Source organism: Dromiciops gliroides, chromosome 1 (assembly GCF_019393635.1).
Source record: "Dromiciops gliroides isolate mDroGli1 chromosome 1, mDroGli1.pri, whole genome shotgun sequence".
Classification (NCBI taxonomy): domain Eukaryota; kingdom Metazoa; phylum Chordata; class Mammalia; order Microbiotheria; family Microbiotheriidae; genus Dromiciops; species Dromiciops gliroides.
In genome coordinates, this window is record NC_057861.1 from 11,754,645 (window position 1) to 11,773,316 (window position 18,672).

The window sequence follows — 18,672 nt, forward strand, 5'->3', positions numbered from 1 at the left end:
TCTCTGAACAAGGAAGAAAATGAATGAAGGCTGCTTATGCCGCCCCCATCTGTCCCCTGGCCAGGACTTCAGGCTCTGAGCAAAGGTGTGGGGTCCTCCCAAGTCCCAGGCAGCCAGCCCTCCCTGGCCAGAGCACAGGACAGTGCTCTGTGCCAGGGAGAAAGCCTTGGGCATCATCTCAGTGCCGCCCCCACCCCTAATGGCCTCCCAGCTTCCACCCCAATGCTCTCAGGGTGGCCTCCAGCACCATTCCAGCTAGAATTTATAAAATACCTACTATGTGCCAGGCACTGGGCTAAGGGCTGGGGATAAAAAGAAAAGGAAAAGACAGGCCCTGCCCTCAAGGAGCTGCCAGTCCAACAGGGGAGAGACCCATAAGGGTTAGACAGGGTTCATCAGCTGGGCAGAAGGGTAAAGTCTGAGAGAATGAATAGAGGAATGTTTAACCCGTGGGGGGATGTCCACCCCAGGGCAGCCCCTCCAGAGGCCCCAGGGGCCAGGTCAGGAGCTGTGCCCTCTCCTCTCCTCAGGGTGGCAGGAGGCACCCTCTGACCAGAGGCCAGCAAAGGGCCAGAGCTGGCTGCACCTCCTCCAAGGTGGGAGGGCCATGGGCAGCCCCCCATGCCCTCCTCTGCATTGCCCCCCAGGTGGAGAAGTCTCTGCAGCGGATTCAGAACGGGCAGCGCAACTCCATGTACACCTCCCAGCAGAGCGTGGAGAACAAGGTGGGCGGCATCCCCGGCTGGCAAGCGCTCCTCACTGCTGTGGGCTTCAGGCTAGACCCTCCGGCCAGCGGGCTGCCCGCAGCTGTCTTCTTTCCAACTTCAGACCCTGGCGAGCGGCTTCAGCAGTGCAGCACCACCATCCAGTCCCTGCTGGGTAAGAAGACAGAGACCCTCCCCACACACCCACCGCACGCCCCCTCCCACACAGGGCAGGTAGGAGCTGCCAGGTTGGGCCACGGGAGGCCACTGCCTAGTCACCATTTATAAAGGGTCAACGAGGGACGAGGCATAGGGGGTCTGGAGGGGAACGGCCTCCCAGCCCCCGCATAACACAGCCCCCCTCATGTGGATGATGGCTGTAGTCCCCAACTGACTGCCTGCCTCTGGGCCCAGGCTCCTCTGGCCCGTCTTCCTCACAGCCTGGAGAGATCATCCTCAGGGGAAAGTCAGACCTCACACCTCACAGGATCTAATGTAGATGCCCCTGCTGTCCACCTAGCTAACGCCCTTTACAGTCCAGGGCCCACTCTCTTTGCAGACCTGTGTACCCTGCTCTAGCTCAGCATTGTCCAAGCTAGCGGGAATGGAGCACTAGCTGTTCAGGTTGCACAGCCCATCCCTCATGCTTGGGAACCCCAGCTGTGTCGGGGCTCACAGCTCTCTCCCCCTCCCCGCTCCCCAAGCCCTTACGTTATATTTATAGATTGTCCCCAGCAGAATGCAGGCTCCTTTCCAGGTTGGCGCCAACCCCATAACTCAGTTGCCTCAGCCGGTGCCTGCTATGGGGGAGCAGCCTGGTCAGTGCCTGTGGGCCTGCAGCAGGCTCAGCCCCCAGGTCAGCTCCTTCCCAGGGTGGCAATGCCTGCAAACCCCCCGGGATGTTGGGGGGCCTTGCCAGTCAGCGTCAAGGGCCTGTTGCTTTGGCACCTCGCAGCAGGGGGCAGGGGATGGTGAGCGGCCTCTCCCTCCTCGTGACCCACATTGCATTAGTGCAAACGCTGAGGAGTGTGCGAGTCACTCATTGTGATAGAAGAGTCACACCCCTCGGGGCTTCTTTGCTGAGGGAAACAGGGACCTTTGGGAGACCCCTGGGCCCTGTCCTTCAGAAAGTGGCCCTGAAACGCTTCCTTGTCTGATCGTTTCAGGTTTGCCGGCCCCTGCGCTCCAGGCACTGTGTAAGCTCATCACTACCTCGGAAGCCGGAGAACAACTCATTAGCCGGGTAAGTGGGCACTGCTTGGGCAGCCAGGCCGAGGGTGGGTTAGGGTGAAGAAACAGAAATGATGTCTCCCTGAACACGGCTCCCGTAAGAACTCAGACGTGGCCTGGGAGGGAAGGAAGGAGCACCAGGCAGTAACTCTGACATGAGCACCACCGTGGGGGACAAGGCGAGGAGCCTTCCTGCCGGATCCCACAGTTCTCAGGGAAAACCAAAATCCCTTTTCTGAAGGCAGATTGCTTCAGCCTGGTCTCCTGTGCCGTGTCACCCTGCGGCCTCAAAGACCCCTGGCAGGGTCCCTCAGGTCCTCCCCTCTTCCCCTGATTTTATTTACTTCCCATGCTGCCCTTGATCACCTACCTGAGTCTCCAAGCAAGGATTAGGGTCAGCTTACCAGAACAGATAAGACTGTAGCTGTGCAGCCAGGGGCCTCCTGCAAAGCACTGTGGCAAAGCTGGCTAAGCCGGCACCTTGGACGGCACACTTGTCCCTGTCCTCGGGCAGCTTTGGAGTCTAGTAGGACCTACCCATGGTACCTAAGGATGTTTGATGTGGCTTTGTAGTTATGCCCAGGCCCACTCGTGCATCTGCATTTGCTAAAGAACGTGGTTTGTGGCCTTTACTTTTAAGGGAAAAAAGGGGGAAGCAAAGTGTTCTCATTCAGCTCTTCCTCCAGAAAGATCACCCAGCCTTGACCTCAGACGGTGTCACTCCTTTGCAGCTAAGAATAATAGTGAGAGGCTCACTTGTGTGAGCCCAGCCTGCGGGTGCGGGGTGGGGGGGCAAGAACATGTCCTCCCTGGCCACCTAACACCCACACCCACACCCACACTCATACTAGAACACACACTCTCATACACACTTATACACCCTCACATTTACCCTCACATACATACTCATACTCATACACACTCTCATACACACTTATACACCCTCACATTTACCCTCACATACATACTCATACTCATACACACACTCATGTACACACTTATATTCATATATACACACTCATACACACTCATACACTCATACAAACACTCACATTTGCACTCATGCACTTGAACACTCTCACATTTACACTCATACACACCCACACTCATATGCAAACACACTCATACTCACACACACTCACACATACACACATACTCACACACTCCCATTTGCACTCATACACACACACACACACAGAGGCATGCCCGCTGTGCCCAGGGCAGAGAAAGTCCAGGCCCTCTTTCCCAGGAGGCCACAGGTTTTCAGCAGTCACAGGCAAGGCAGGGTGTAAAGAGGATCTCCCTGGCCATCTTTGATCATAAACCACTAGGGAAAACCAAACCACAAACACAACAGCCCCCCAGGACCTCGTCCCTCCAGGTGTGTGTCGTTGGGCTCGCCAGCCTGGGTAGGTCTCCTTGTCAGCAGAACTGTCTCTTTGTGGAGATAGCAGCTGTTTGGTCCAGGAGTAAGCTCTGAGCTTGAGGCCTCCCTGGAGTTCCTTCTAATGGGGATGCTTTAGGGGGCTGTCCATAACCACACCCACCTCACCCCACCCACCCACCCCCAGCCCAGTGACTTTCCCTGCATCCTTGCCATGTTGTGACTGGCGCATGGCACCTGCTTTGCTAACAGCAGCCAGGAAATGAGGGGCCGGCTGGGGTAGACTGACCTCAGGAGGAGACTGGGTTCCAGAGAATCCCAGTGGCCCAAGGTTGGTGGGCCGGCCTGCCCAAGCCTCTCCCAAGCCCAGGGCCTCCCCGGCCACTGGGATCCTGTCTGTGGCTGGGTGCCAAGGGTCAGATGGAGGGTGGACTCACAATGCCCCAAGTCCTTATCATGCAGACTCATGCTGTTTTCAGACCAGCATGAAATAGTCTGACATCCCCCTGAGTCCCTGAGTATTCCGTGTTTCCCTCCAACCCTGGATGGACCCCTTTGGAGAACAGAGGGCGGCTGGCATCCTGCCTGGGCCACAGCAAGCTGGGGCCCTTAGCCCACTTGCAAGAGGTGAAGCCTCCCCATTCGGCTGCTCACGCCCCTTTTTGTCCCTCCTTCCTCTCTCACCCTCCCCCTGACTGTCCCCCTGCATCTGCTGAGATGTGGCTGCTAATGCATAGGCCCAACATGGAGCTTGCTAATGGCAATGGGCAGTTCACGTGGCACAACAACCTATGCTTGAGTCTAAACTACCTTCTCTCTCTCTCTCTCTCTCTCTCTCTCTCTCTTTCTCACTCTGTTTCTCTTTCCTTTTCTTATAATCTGCTGGCTGAAGGCTGTTAAAAATATGGTTGGAATGGTGAGTACTCCTCTATGTAGCAGCTGTGATCCAGGTGAGCCCAAGAAACCCTCCATCCCCAAAGCGCAACCCTGGGAGGCGTTGGCTGAGCGAGTCTTTCATCTGTAGAGAGCAGGACTTCTTCCTCTGGGGTCCTCAGACTCCCAGGGCACCCGAGAACTGGGATGAGGAGGAGCGATAGCTTCATTTTCCCTAATCTCTCCCTGGAATTTAGCTTTTGTTTCATTGAGAATGGAGGCACCAGACACGGTTCTGCAGAGGGGTCTCCCCAGCCCAGGAGAACATTAGGCATCCGCAGTGTAGAGAGGCGCTTGGCCCTGCAGACTGCTGGGAGTTCTAGGCCCCGGCATGGCTGAGGCTGCATTCCCAAGGCCTCTGGTTGCTCAATTTCCCCTTTGCATTTCACCATCTGCTCCTGTCTTTTACTCTTTAGTCTGTCTTTGATTCGATTGCTGAGCTCCATGGGGATCCCCGGGGGGGAGGGGGGAGGGGGGGATGGAGCCTTTGGACCATTCCAGGCTTTTAGAAATCGGAGTTGTACATTCCCTCCCATTGCGCAGGGCCTGCCCACCTGCCCCGTCACTTGGGCCTCCGTCTGAAAGTCCTCCAGAAAGCTGGCTCACTTCCATGTGACCATCCCTGGCCCTCCTGGGGCTGCCGAGCTCCTCATGAGGTCCCAGGATGGAGTGAGCTAAATGACTGGGCTGTCCCCGGGCCTGGGGGCTTCCTGGGGGCTTCCTCTTTGTCAGTCCTTCTTCCTGGGCACTGCCCCTTCAGGGTGCAGCTGATGGGACAACCGTTGCGTCCTGCCATGCTTCTCCGAATCCTCATCGTTCACCAGAGGGGGTGAACGCAGGGCCAGAGGCCTGGCTTCCTCACAAATGTTTGGGGCCCAGCCTCTGCTCTGCCACCCCGTACCCTGGTCAGCCTCACAACTGTCCCTTCATCCCACTTTCCTCAGCAGGGGCTGGCCACGGCACAATCCTGGCTAGGGTGTCCATAGAGATGACACGAGATCATTCCATCCATGTCAGAGCCTCAGAATGTCATGCCCCAGAGCCCAAGGATCCCCACCCCTGGGGTGCAGGGCCTCAGAGGCCGGCCTCCTGCCCGCCCCACTAGGCTCATTGTCACGCCATAGCCTTGCCGATGATGAGGACGGGTGGGGGCCCAGAGAATAGGGAGTCTGCCAAGGCCGCGCCTGGTGATGCCTCTTCCCCTCTTCCAGCTCCACCAGGTGTTGGTCCAGCTCCAAGCAGGAGAGAAGGAACAGGACTTTGCCTCGGCTCCAATCCAGGTCTCCATCAGTGTCCAGCTCTGGCGGCTCCCGGGCTGTCACGAGTTCCTGGCAGCCTTAGGTAAGAAAAGGGCTCCTCCTTTAGCTGAATCATTCCTCACTTTCCACTTTCTTCCCCTCCTGCCTTTCGCTGAAAGTTACTTAGTGTTCTAGAGCACCGGGCCTAGAGTCAGGAAGACTCATTTTCCTAGGTTCAAATCCAGCCTCATATACTTACTAGCTGTGTGACCCTGGGCAAGTCACTTCACCCTGTTTGCCTCAGTTTCCTCATTTATAAAATGAGCTAGAGAAGGAAATGACAAACCCCTCCAGTATCTCTGCCCAAAAAAACCCAAATGGGGTCACAAAGAGTTAGAAATGATCAAAAAATGACTGAACAACGTTTCTTCTCAATATTATCTTGGTTATTGATGCTTTGTTTTGAAATTCCCATCCCATGATTCTGAGGCTTCAGCAAAACCTCCCATAAGCCCCTGATTTTGCCTCAGTCAAATTCCTTTTTTTCACTTATTCCCTTAAGAACGTTTGCTGAATTTTGGTGTGGTAGAAACCCAGCCTGGCTGCCGTGGCCTAGGGTGGTGGATCCCCTCAGGTCTGCGGTGATGCTGCAACAGATAAACCTCCCAGTTAGTGCCAACGCCACTTCTTTTGTTTCCCTGTTAACGTGTGAGGGATGACTGGGCCAAGAGCAGCTGCTCACACCTGGTGAAGACCCTGGGCAGGCTTGCCTGGTGGTATTGTGGAGGTGTGCCCCCTTGCCTGAAGGGCCGTCTTATAGCCACATGGTCCAAGAAGCTGCGTCTTCCAACTGAAAAGACAAGCCCTTTCTCCCTTGTAAGAAAACAAAACACCTATAACAAGTCTCTCGTTCCAACAAACCAGGGTTTGCTGAGACACACACAGTCCCCGAACCTCATGAAGAAAAGGTGACCCTTGTCCTCCAGCTTTTGAAGGAGACCAAGAATGGAGGCCTGATTTCTGAGGTTAATAATAAAGGCAGTTATTATTAGAACTGACAGTAAATGGGTGTGTACCCTTCAGGGCCGTGGCAACCCTCTGAGATGGGCGCTGCGGGGATTCTCCAGGTTCCTATTTTACAAATGAGGAGACAGAGGCACAGAGAGCTGTAGGACAGGACTTTTCAGCAGCAGGGTCTTCCTAACCCTGAGTGTGGGCCTCTCTTGATGGGATGCTGCCCTTCCTGCACAAGCTACATACCTGTCTTGACAAGAAAGACAGGACTGAAGGCTGGTCCAGGGGACGCCACTTCCGTGTGATTGGCAGATGGCTCCATGTGCCACCGAGGCCATCATTGTCACCATTCGAGCTGTCCAGACATGGAATGGGCTGGCTTTACTTTAGGAGTTATGGTGCAATGGTGGAGTTGAGCAGGAGACCCCCGGTGGGTCTGCTGCGGCCCCTCCATCCCTGAGGGCCAAGGTGTAAAAACGTTGGTCAGCCAAGCAGGATGGAAAGAGGGGAGCCTTTGATGCCCTTGTACAAGGTATAAAGAAACCTTCAGTCAATCCATCCGTCAAGGATGGAGTTCAAGAATTGCTCATCTTGGCTCTCAGAGATCAGCCGTGCCCCAGGCGGCCTTTTAGAAATCCCAGACACACTCTCTCCTTTTCTCAGGAAAGCTCCGAGGAGAGTGACCTCAGGCAGCAGCAAAGACAGCCAGCTGTGGGAGGAGATTCCTTCCTCTCAGCTCTTGAGATGAGTCACTCTTTGCCTCTCCTGGGAGCTGGGTGGGGAAGCCATCCTTCTCTGCATTGTCCGAGATACCCATCTGGCTTTCTGCTAGAGAGCTCTCCCTGTCAAAAGCAGAGGAGTCCTAATGTCTTGACTTGCTTTGGTGATGATTTCATCCTTCAGAAAGGCAGAGGAACCGTAACCAAAAAGGAGAGATGGCTGGGATGGAAATGATGGGAACTTTGGCTGCCGGTGAATCTCTCAGAGTTTGGGCAGAAATGGAGAAGAATCTGGGGTTTGTCTGACAAAGCCCAAGATTTGGGTGACAGGGGATTTCAAAGGGCTCAGAAGGAGGATCAGCAGGATCCCACGCATAAAGATTGCACAGGGAAAGTCCGTCCATGAATGACAGTGACACGCCAAAGGCACAGAGTTCCAATAAGGAGAAGAAAAGGGAATTTCCTAAAGAGACACATAGAGATGCTGAGGGAAGTCAGAGAAGGTGGGAGCAAAGACCAGTGAGAGAGAGAGGCTGTGACGATGTGGCATGGCCCATAAGAAGAGTTTCCAGGGTGCTGAAGCTGAGACTGACAAGGAAGACTATAAGCAAGGAAAAGGGCTTCCTTAAAAAAGGGTGAGGACCACAGTGTGGGATGACAGTGATTCCTACCAATGATGAGGACCGTGACATGGGAGGAGGGTGACTTACACCAGAGAGGACCAGCTGCACAACTTTTATTTTTCTTATCTATGTTGTGGGGAAAGAACTTTGCACCCAAGAGGGCAGAAAAGAAAAGACTCCAGCTTCTGGGAGAGGAACTCAGTATTTGACAGAAACTGCTGGGAAAACTGGAAAATAGTATGGCAGAAACTAGGCATAGACCGACATCTTACACTGTATACCAAAATAAGGCCAAGAGGGCAGAAAAAAAATGACTGAGGAAGAGAAAGTGATATCCAAGATGAGTGAGGAAGATGCTAAGATAGTCCCTCTGCCCTTGAAGGGTTCAGGTCAAGGCTGAAGTGAAAGATGTGGCAAATACAACTTGTTGAGCCCCTGTCGATGACCTTGGAAAGACTGTAGAGAAGAGACACCATTCAGTAGAGGTCAAATGGGGCACCAAGAGAAGAGAATGGCTTCTAAAACCTGCAGTTGGTGAACTTGCCCTTGCTTCTGGCAAAAATCTCAAGAGTCTCGCAAGACCCTTGATGGTCTCTTCTGTCATCTGCCTCATTAAACATGTTGTCTCTCCTGTTAAAATGAAAGTTCTTTGGGAGCAGGAACTGGCTTCGCTTTTGTCTTTTTATCCCCGGATCCTGGCACACAGCAAGTGCTTAATAAACGCTTGGAAATTGATTGATTGATTTCATGCTATTCTTATGAAAGATCTGGAGAGGTGGTTAGGTGGCTTCACAGCTAGTTGAATGGCTAGACCTAAAGAGTGGTCAGCAAAGGTTCAACAGCAACTTGAAGGGAGACCTTGAGTGGAGTGGCACCCTACTGATCTGTGCCTGGACCTTTGATGTTTAACACAGAAAATGCAAAGCTAGGAGGGATTATTAACACACTGATGACAGAATGAAGACCCTAAAACATCCTGACAGGAGCTAGAATGTTGGGCTGAACTTAATAATATGAAATTTAGTTGGGATAAATTTCAAGTCACTTAACTTCACAAGTAATATATGAGAGAAGAGAGAATAGATGGCAGTTCATCTGAAAAAGATCTGGGGGCTTCAGTGGACCACAAGCTAGATGCAGGTCAGCCATGTGAAATGACAACTGCAGTATGCTTATGCTTGAGCTGCAGAGAGGCCTCATGTCAGGATTAGGCCCTGGTCAGACTTTGGCTGGAGTCTTGGGCTCACTTCTAGGTGCCACGTTTGAAGATGAGCATTGACAAGCTAGAGTCTGTCTAAAGCAGATTGGGTGAAGGATATGGGGACATTTAGCTTACTTTGGTGAAGGGAAGACTTGGAGGAGGGAAGATGGAAGGGAATAAATAATTAGAAGGATTTGTTGTTACATTTGCTCTGCTTGGCCCCCCAGGGCAGGACTGGGAGCCTGTGGGTAGAAGTTGCAAAGAGACAAAGTTAGGCTTGACTTCAGGCACAATTTTCTAAAGGTCAGAGTGGTTCACAAGTAGGGGGTGGGGCTGCTTGGGAGGCTAGAGGCTCCTCCACAGCAGAGGTCTTTGTGAAGAAGCTGGATGATACTTGTCAGGACCTTGTGAAGAGTTTTCTTCTACACCAGACAGCCTCCGGGGGCCCTTCCAGGGCTGAGATGCTAAGTCCTCTTCCCTGGGGGGGGTCATAAGGGCTGGCACCTCCAGGGTCATTGCGGCCACGTCAGACTCAGGCTGGGCCTCTCCCCTCTCTGACTATGACTGCTTACAGAGGAAGGTTTGAGGGCACAGAGAAATGTCTTTTCTAAGACTCCAAGCTAAGCCCTGCACCAGCCAATACAAAACAAAGCTGTCTGTGAGCCCAGAAAAGCAAGACCACAGATTGTGACCGAAAGGCCCACTTTGTCTGGTTCACTGCTCCTCTCGGCTCTCCCTTCCCCTCCCCCTCCCCAGTAGGTCCAGCCCATGCACCGCCCATCGTTATTCCTGTTTGAATCCAGTTTCAGGACACATTTCTACAGAGTTCAGGCACTGTTTATTCTCAAACTCACAAAGGAAAACTTCTCATAGCAACCAGAGCCCCAGGCAGCTACTGTGCTGAACCCTGGCGTCCAGGGACCGGCCCTACCTCACTATTCCAGGACCTCACAGGCTTAGAAGAAAAGAAAAAATAACCACCACCATGGTTTTCTCGATCGCGTCTTTCTGTAAACTCTGAGTCATGGAATCCCTTCGGTGTGGACAGTTCAGGCCAATCCAGGCCCAGACGATCATGATGTCTTCACTATGTGCTTCACTGGGCATCTGCCCCCCTTTGAACCTTAGGCCCCAAGACTGTGGTTGGTGGTCTGGTCATTACTCAATGGTACCAACCTTCACCCTCTGAGCTGGCCTCAGGGGCCGAAGGAAGGGAGCCCGGGCCGGGACAACAGCCTTCTGCGGAGCTCGCTCTGGGGCCTTGTGCTGTTCTGGTTTTACCAAGAACTGTTCTGTGGCAGATGCCTCTGAGTCCTTCCATCCTTGTCCACCTGTGGGCTTTGGTGCCGTGCGTAGGGTTTTTCTGTTTCACCAGCCTTGACTTTTCACAAACACCTTCATTCTCACTCTGTCACTCGGTGTCTGTATGTCTCTCTGTCTCTGTCTCTGTCTCTGTCTCTCTGAAGATATATATATATATAATGTGTGTATATATGCATATATACATATGGGTATATATATCTATATCTATATCTATATAGAGAGATATAGATATAGAGCCATCCTTTCCCACCCACCACCCCTTCCCTTTCCTGCTCCTGACTCTGGGCCTTTTCTCTGACTGTCCACCCCCAGGCTTGGAATGCTCCTCCTCTTCTTCTTTCTTCTCCACCTCCTGGATTCTCTGGCTCCCTTCAAGTCCCAGTTGAAATCTCACTTTCTTTGGGAAGCCTTTCCCAACACCACTTTTTTTTTTTTTTTTTTTTTGGTGAGGCAACTGGGGTTAAGTGACTTGCCCAAGGTCACACAGCTAGTAAGTGTAAAGAGTCTGAGGCCAGATTTGAACTCATGTCCTCCTGAATCCAGGACCAACACTCTATCCACTGTGCCACCTAGCTGCCCCCCCAACCCCTCTTAATTCTAGCGCCTTCCCTCAGTTTATTATTTCCTATTTATCCTCTCTATAGCTTGCTTTGCAAATATTCATCTGCATGTTGTCTCTCAATTGGACTGTAAGCTCCCAGAGGGCAGGGACTGTCTTTTGCCTTTTTGTATCCCCCAACACTTAGTAGGTTGCCTGGCACAGGGCAGGTGCTTCATAAATGTTTCTTGACTGACACATACACATGCGTGTGCACACGTTGCTTCCTGCCTATTTGTTTGGTTTATTCATTTTCCCCTTTGGGAAGTCAGGATGCTGATGTCAGCACCAGAGCAAGTGTCCTGCTGAGGGATTGTTCCCGCCCCTGTTGTGCCTTTTGGAACCTCATTACCAACTGTGAGCACTACACCTGAGCTTTGGTTGGAGACACCAGCCGGACCGGGCCATTGGTTGCCATTTCTTTAGATTCTTTTAGCTAAGGTGACTGAAGAGCTGAGGGTCCCGGCTGGCACTGAGCCTTGAACACTCATCAGGGCCCCATTTGGCAACAGCTGCGTCCCCTCTGATTTGTAAAGACAGACTCCTAGCCTTGGGGCAGCTTACTACTACAACAGACAAGGCATGTACTTGTCTACCCACGTGCAGTTTTTTAAAAAATACTGTATAGGGGGCAGCTAGGTGGCACAGTGGATGAGGCACTGGCCTTGGATTCAGGAGGGCCTGAGTTCAAATCCAGCCTCAGATATTTGACACTAGCTGTGTGACCCTGGGCAAGTCACTTAACCCTCATTGCCCTGCAGAAAACCCCCAAAACAAACAAAAATACTGTACCAAGTACCAAGTGAACAACTGCTTTTTCTCTGTGTCTTACACCACATCTCTTTGTGTCTTATGTGAACTGCTCCACATGTTGGCTCTTCTCTAAAAGAATGGATGGACATGCTTGGAAATAGGTTTTGTGGTAGAAATAACTAAATCCTGGTACTAAATCTTTGTGCCTGACTACCTTAGCATCTTGGACAAATCACTCCTTTAGCTTTCTCCTCTGTAAAAGAAGGCCCCTTCCAGCCTTCAATCCTATTATTTTAAAAGATTTTCATATCTACAGAGGTGTGAAGATGGATTAGGAAATCTGTGCTTAGTCCAAGAGAGGGATAGAAGTAGAGCTGACCGGTGGCCTCAGTGAAGTTAGCCAGTGAGAATGACATCCCCAGGGACAAGAAGACAGAAGTCTATTATGTGTGTGCGCTATGTGGTAGTAGGCAGCATTTGGGACCAGACTTTCCCTATGACCTAATGAAAGTAAAATCTCATCAGCCATCATTTCTGGCCTTGATTTAGCTAAATCCTAAACTGTGAGCATAGTGAAAGGGACAGCGCATGCCCCTGGGGTTGGAGGAGATGATGAACAAGGTGACAGCTTGGAGAGGCAGGAATACCAGGAGGCAGGCGCTTAAGGAAGCTGTAGCAGGACGTGCTTCTCCCAAGCCTCCACTGAGGTCCAGAACCTTCCTGTACACATGGATTTCTGTGCTGCTTCCTTCTTTAGGTTTTGACCTCTGTGAAGTTGGCCAGGAAGAGGTAATTCTGAAAACTGGCAAACAAGCAAATCGTCGAACCATCCACTTTGCTCTCCAGTCTTTGCTGTCTCTCTTTGGTAAGCGGGGCCCCACCTACACTAGAGGCTGAGCCCACTTGTCACATAGGGCCACATCGTAGGTCCTAGAAAGTTCCCCATCTGGCCACACACACAAGTGCTAGGTCTGATGTCAAACATCGGGGCCCATTTCTGGCTTCCGGGGAGGTATTTTCTTTTGGAGACTGTTTCTTAATGTATCCTCATTTGTTCTTCAGAGTGTAGCCTTCTGTGATACTTAAATACATTTTCAAAAGTGGTCACATTTGCCAGAAAATCATAGAAAGCTTTGTTTTGATTTCTCATCATTGTCCTCTCTTTGTATCATAATTGTTTACTGTCCATAGAGATATACCCCACCCCATACACACAGCTGCTTATTAATATGAAGGAAAACCCTAAGAGCTCCCAGTGTTGGTCTGAAATTGTAGCCTGAATTTTCGGTTTCTGGTGCTAACAGACCCCTGTCTTGTTCAGATTCCACAGAGCTCCCCAAGCGCCTTAGCCTGGACAGCTCATCGTCGCTGGAGTCTCTAGCATCTGCTCAGTCCATCTCCAACCAGGCTCCCTTGGGGTATCCAAACCCTCCGTTTTCCCCAACGTGCCCAGAGAGTGTTGCATCGGATGCCATTTCTGTGTACAGTCTGAGCTCCATCGCCTCTTCCATGAGTTTTGTTTCCAAGCCTGAGGGTACATTGGAAGGCGTGGGGTCCCGAGGTCGCCAGGACGGGGACAAGGCCAAGCAGCCCTACTCCCAGCGGCCTTCCGCCCCGAGAAGCCAGCTGTCTCCGCAGACCAGCGCTCCAGCCAGCAAAGAGGAAGAAGAATACGAAGGATTTTCCATCATCAGCAATGAGCCTTTGGCCACTTACCAAGAAAACGTAAAAATGCGATTTTCGCCAGACCCCAAGCCGTCCCAAGTTGGGACTCCTGGGGGCATTAAAATGTCCGTCAGCTCCAAGGGGAGCGTGAGCACCCCCAATTCTCCTGTGAAAATGACGCTCATTCCCAGTCCAAATTCGCCTTTCCAAAAAGTTGGCAAACTGGCGAGCTCCGATACCGGGGAGTCTGACCAATCTAGCACTGAGACCGACAGCACCGTTAAATCCCAGGAAGAAAACCCCCCCAACCTCGACCCACAGGAGCTGGCCCAGAAAATCCTGGAGGAGACCCAGAGCCACCTCCTTGCCGTGGAGCGCCTCCAGCGGAGCGGCAGCCAGCTAGCCCCCAGTGCCCATCCGGAGGATGGGGCTGCCACCCCGAACAACGGCCCGTGCGCGTTCAGAGCTTCGGAGACGAGCGCGTTCAGCCGGCCCCTCATCTCCAGCCAGAAGAGCCAGAGGTCGTCCCCGGTGACCGGGAGACCCAAGCCACCCACGAGGAGCTCGTCCCTCCAGAAGGTGAGCTCCGGCTACAACAGCCCGGCCACTTCGGAAACGTCCACCAAGGAAGGTGCCAGTCAGCACAGCGGCCGGCCCTCCCCGAGCACGGACTCCCCCAGCTCGCTAACGGACCAGCCTCACTTTAAGTTAAAGTACCCCAGCTCTCCCTACAGCTCCCACATTTCAAAGTCCCCGAGGAACATCTCTCCGAGCTCAGGGCATCACTCGCCGGCGGGCAGTGCCCCGTCTCCGGCTCTGTCTTACTCCTCCGCAGGCTCGGCCCGCTCCAGCCCGGCCGATGCCCCCGATCTCGACAAGCTGAAGATGTCGGCCATTGACGAGAAGGTGCAAGCGATCCACAACCTGAAGATGTTCTGGCAGAGCACCCCGCAGCCTCCCCCGGGTCCCGTGAAGATCTTCCGCGGGGCCCCAGGAACCATGACGTCCAAAAGGGACGTGCTGAATCTGCTCAATTTATCCCCCCGCCACAGCAAAAAGGAGGAGAGCGTGGACAAGCTGGAACTGAAGGAGCTGTCTCTACAGCCGCACTCGGCGTCTCCACCGCCAAACCCTCCCAATGGACACAGACGCTCGGACACCAGCACTCTGCCCCCCTCCCCCGTGCAGTCCAGCACCCCTCCAGCGCCCATGCGCCCCCTGAGACTGCCCTCGGGCAATGGCTACAAGTTCCTCTCTCCCGGGAGGTTTTTCCCTTCCTCCAAATGTTAAAGAGTCTTTTCTACCAGACAACTCCAGTTCCGGTCCTGTGGAGGGCCTCGGTTCGCTTCCACCTACTTGCCTTGTTCCAGGGGAAGACCAGCCAGTTTGGCTAAAGACGTCATCAGCTCGGATGGCGCTGCCGCCGGGCGACCCGCCCGATCCCCTCATCCAGCCAAAGCCAGGATGGACTTGGAGGCCCATGGAGGGGATCTTAGGGAAGTCTCCATCCCCTTCACCAAATGTTAACCTTTGAACTTGCCGATTCTCATCCTTGGTATGATTCTGCGGGAGGATTTTTATACAGAAATTGTTCATGCTCTGGGGTGGGAGGGGAGAGGAAGGGGAGCCCCTATTTTGCTAAGAGGTATATATATGCCATTCTTTTTGTACACAAATACAGAGAGATTTTTTTTAAGGCCTCCAGGTGCTGGCTGAAGTGGTATATATACATTTTTTTCTTAGTCAAAGCCTACATGAAAGTGTTCTATTAGCCAAAAAATAGAATTATCGTAAGAAGATGCCAATGATTTGTAATTAAATTATAGAAGTTTGGGTCTCATAGCCTTGTAAGTTCACAGCAACAATGCAATAATTCAGGTTAAAACTGTGCTTTCACTCTGAACTTTTGTCAGTTACTAACTATCCCTCAAAACGTCCCTTTGGGCCCCATTGTCAGCCAAACTTGAATTTTCTCAAAATTCAAGAATCAACCTTATCCAGGCATTTTAGAGCTATGCAAATATGATGAAAATGCAACTTTTATGCTTTTCAAATATTTGGGGCCTTTTTTGTACTTGGTAACTAGAAACAACTTGGTTTTATTAGTAGTAATGATAACACTTTACATTTATACAACACTGTTGTTTTTTAAAGCTCAAAAAGTTTTCTAAAACATGTCTAAAATTTCTGAATACTCATCAACAAGTAGTAGCCAAGTTTGAAAGAAAAGTGGTTTGAATCCCTCCATTTTGTTAGAAGCAAAAGAAAGTTGTTTGGCTCAGTAGGTGTACCCAGAGGAGTGTGGCATTCTGGGCCCTCCAGGACTCTTGCATACCCCCTTCCTCCCTGGCCACTTTAAGGCCTCTTCCTTCTAACTCCAAGCCGCCCAGATTCCATGCCACCTGTCCATTGACAGGTTCACGTGTAGACTGGGCTGCCATGGAAGGCTCTTGTCTCACTCTTTCCCAGGAGAGGTCCCTTGCCACATGCACAGGGCACTCATCAGTTTGAATACCCATGAGATGGCACATCCATCAGAATGTAACAGGAAGGAGGAGCAGGAGGGAGAGATGAGACAAGGCCTTTCTGTAGCTAAGGACGCCGAGCTCCTGGGTCACCATTGAAGGAGAGAAGAGGTGCCCTACTGAAGGGGAGATTAGCTATAGCTTGTACACATTAGTCGAGAAGAGAAATGCCCTCAGATCACCATGTCAATGGAGTGTTGAGTTGGAGAATTTAAATATGTGAACCAGTTCAAATCCCACCATTGTCATTCTCTGTGGGCCTTACACAAAATGTCAGATGCCATCACCCCTGACATAGGCAGAGACCCTTGTGCTAGTTGGATGGGGGACTCAAGTTGAGATGGCTGGATACTTCTCGCACTAAATCACTTTATGCCCATAAACAAGCCACTTAGCCTGACTGTGCCTCATTTTCTCCATTGGCCATATGGATGGAATAATATTGGCCTGATTCATATTTTTCACTTTAGGAAGTCTTCAGAAGAAATGTGTCAGAGAAGTACAAGGTAGAGAGCTAATCATTTTAAATTCTCCTCCTGAACACAATCCATGTAAGGTCTTTTTTTGCATTTAAAATCAGTGTAGCCATGTCAATGAATGCAAACTCTCCATCCCCAAAGATGAAGGCACACGTTTTGGAAGGACTCCAGCAACAGATGAGGTTGGTGGGGATGGTTTTCAGTGATAAAGGAGCACCAGCCAGAGATAAAAGCCAAATTGGCAACACTGTGTATTTGGCCAACAAAATGAGATCTAACACACCAGAAATTAGCCTGGAAGTCAAAAGAGAGATTGCCGTGTGGGCATTTTGTCATATGGCTGATTCCCTCACAGTCCTCTTTTTGCCTACTCTTCCCTAAGCCATGGACCGAGCACCAAAATAAGGAATGGTCATTGCCCCTCCTTGTACAAAATCTCTCATCTGAGAAGGGACAGGCCGACTGGGTGAACTCCCATGACTGCTGCAACTGTTTCCAATGGAAATAAATCCTTGTGATAACCTAGCCAGCTAAGAGCACTGTTTTTAAGCATCATAGCTTATTTTTGAGGGCATCGTCTTGGGCGACAGCCCCATTCGTGTGGACCAGTTTCCTTTTGAGTAGCCGAAATGGTATATGCAACTTTTTGCCCCCGATGAAAACGTCAGATGTGAAATTCAAAGTTGTGAAAGAAGAATGGGAACATTTTCAGATAATGCCATAGAATTGGGGCTACTTGTCTCCCTTCCCAGAAATTTTGCACTGGTAAAAATAAGTAAAAAGTTACAAAATACAGTTGAGTTGCTAATATAAAGTAAACTTGGGATGAAGTATGCAATTTAGACAGCGAGAAGATTTGGCATTGACAAAGATGGTTGTGTGTAAATGATGAAAGTGAACTCTATCAGAATGATGCATCAAGTCACATTTGGGAGTTGGATTTCCATTGATAATGTGTGACATTGTCAGACTGTGTACATGATTGACCGGCATTAATATGAATTCTGAACCTACGTTCCCCACGCGGACAGCAGTCCCCTTGCCCCCCCCCTTCCTTGGGGGGAGCAAGTTGAGTGCCACGCGTGACAGGTACCAGATTTGGGGGGCCAAATTCACAGAATTTTATCTTCCATTTTGTGGATCAAGGCATTGGGATGGGTTTTTTTGTTTGTTTAAAGCCAGAAAGGTGAAATGCCCTGCCTGAAATATGCTTATGCCAATTGCAGTGTCACTGAATATAATAAACAATGCAGGTCGGCTCCTCCCAGTGACCTTAGCCCAGAGACAAAACAGAGACAGTAAGACTATTGTCCTTGCTGTTCCACCTTTTGTTTTTTTACATATATCCTGATTCTAACAAATAAAGTACCTGGTTACTCTGGTGATTTTTGAGCAGAGTGAAAACAGTAAGAATCAGCCTCAAAAAAATAAAAATAAAACCCTCCTCATTTGACCCAGACCAATGTACCTCAGTGACAGATTTCTCCCTTCGCCCCTTAATTTAATAAATAGCACACAATGAAGATTGTCAGGGTAAAACCATGGCCCAGGTGCCTCCCCCTATGAACAGAGACGGAATCGTCGCTCGTTGTGGGTGGGCCTGCTCTGTCTCCTGTCCGTCTTCCTGTCTATCCTGTCTATACAAAGCCCACAGAGAGAACTGTTTCCAGTTCAGGTTGGAGTAATCAGCAGGAATGTTTTTCGTAAGTAGGAGAAATGTGGAAGTGGAATCCCATTCATACCACACTTTGCTGTTTTGTCAAAAGAGACTGTACATGTGGTTTGTGAACTGAGCCCTTGTTTCTGCCAGATCCTTCAAAGATGTTAAACTCAAGGATGATCACTGGCCGACCGTATCCCTTCTCCAGACGTGTCCCCCAGGTAACACCCCTCCTTGTATGCAGTGTTAGCCATGTTTGGCCTGCGCGGACTTTTTTTTTTGTAAATTACACTCTGTGTTTCCAGACAGCATTAAACTTTTTATATTATGAAATTTACCATGTAAAAAGAATTTCATATTTTTATTGAAATTGCTAAGGCATTTGGCCTTCTCCCTTTGTGATTCCAGTGTCTATTAAAAGCATGAGCTCTCTCAGTTTTCATTGTCCTGTTACTCTGTGTGTTCTCCAGAGTTCTAGGTGACTCTCCGAGTAGCCGACAGTAGCCAACAGTACCAGATGAGCCTGCAAGCATTGATGCCAACTCTGAAGTCTCTTCTGGCTTCCATCCTTCCTTGGCATCACAGTTTCTGACCTCTGTAAAATTTCCTGTTGCTCCAGGTCC

At 50.8% G+C, this 18,672-nt stretch overlaps 1 protein-coding gene across 1 annotated transcript in view; it reads left to right on the top strand.

The window, feature by feature from the left end:
* TTC28 (tetratricopeptide repeat domain 28) overlaps positions 1-18,459 on the top strand; it is a 668,012-nt gene extending 649,553 nt beyond the window's left edge. The window contains exons 18-23 of the mRNA XM_043977397.1: positions 648-879; positions 1,871-1,947; positions 4,211-4,234; positions 5,463-5,592; positions 12,478-12,585; positions 13,042-18,459. Coding sequence (XP_043833332.1) covers positions 648-879; positions 1,871-1,947; positions 4,211-4,234; positions 5,463-5,592; positions 12,478-12,585; positions 13,042-14,675 — 2,205 coding nt within the window. The 3' untranslated portion in view covers positions 14,676-18,459. The remainder of the gene's footprint in view (positions 1-647; positions 880-1,870; positions 1,948-4,210; positions 4,235-5,462; positions 5,593-12,477; positions 12,586-13,041) is intronic.
* The last annotated feature ends 213 nt before the right edge of the window (positions 18,460-18,672 follow it).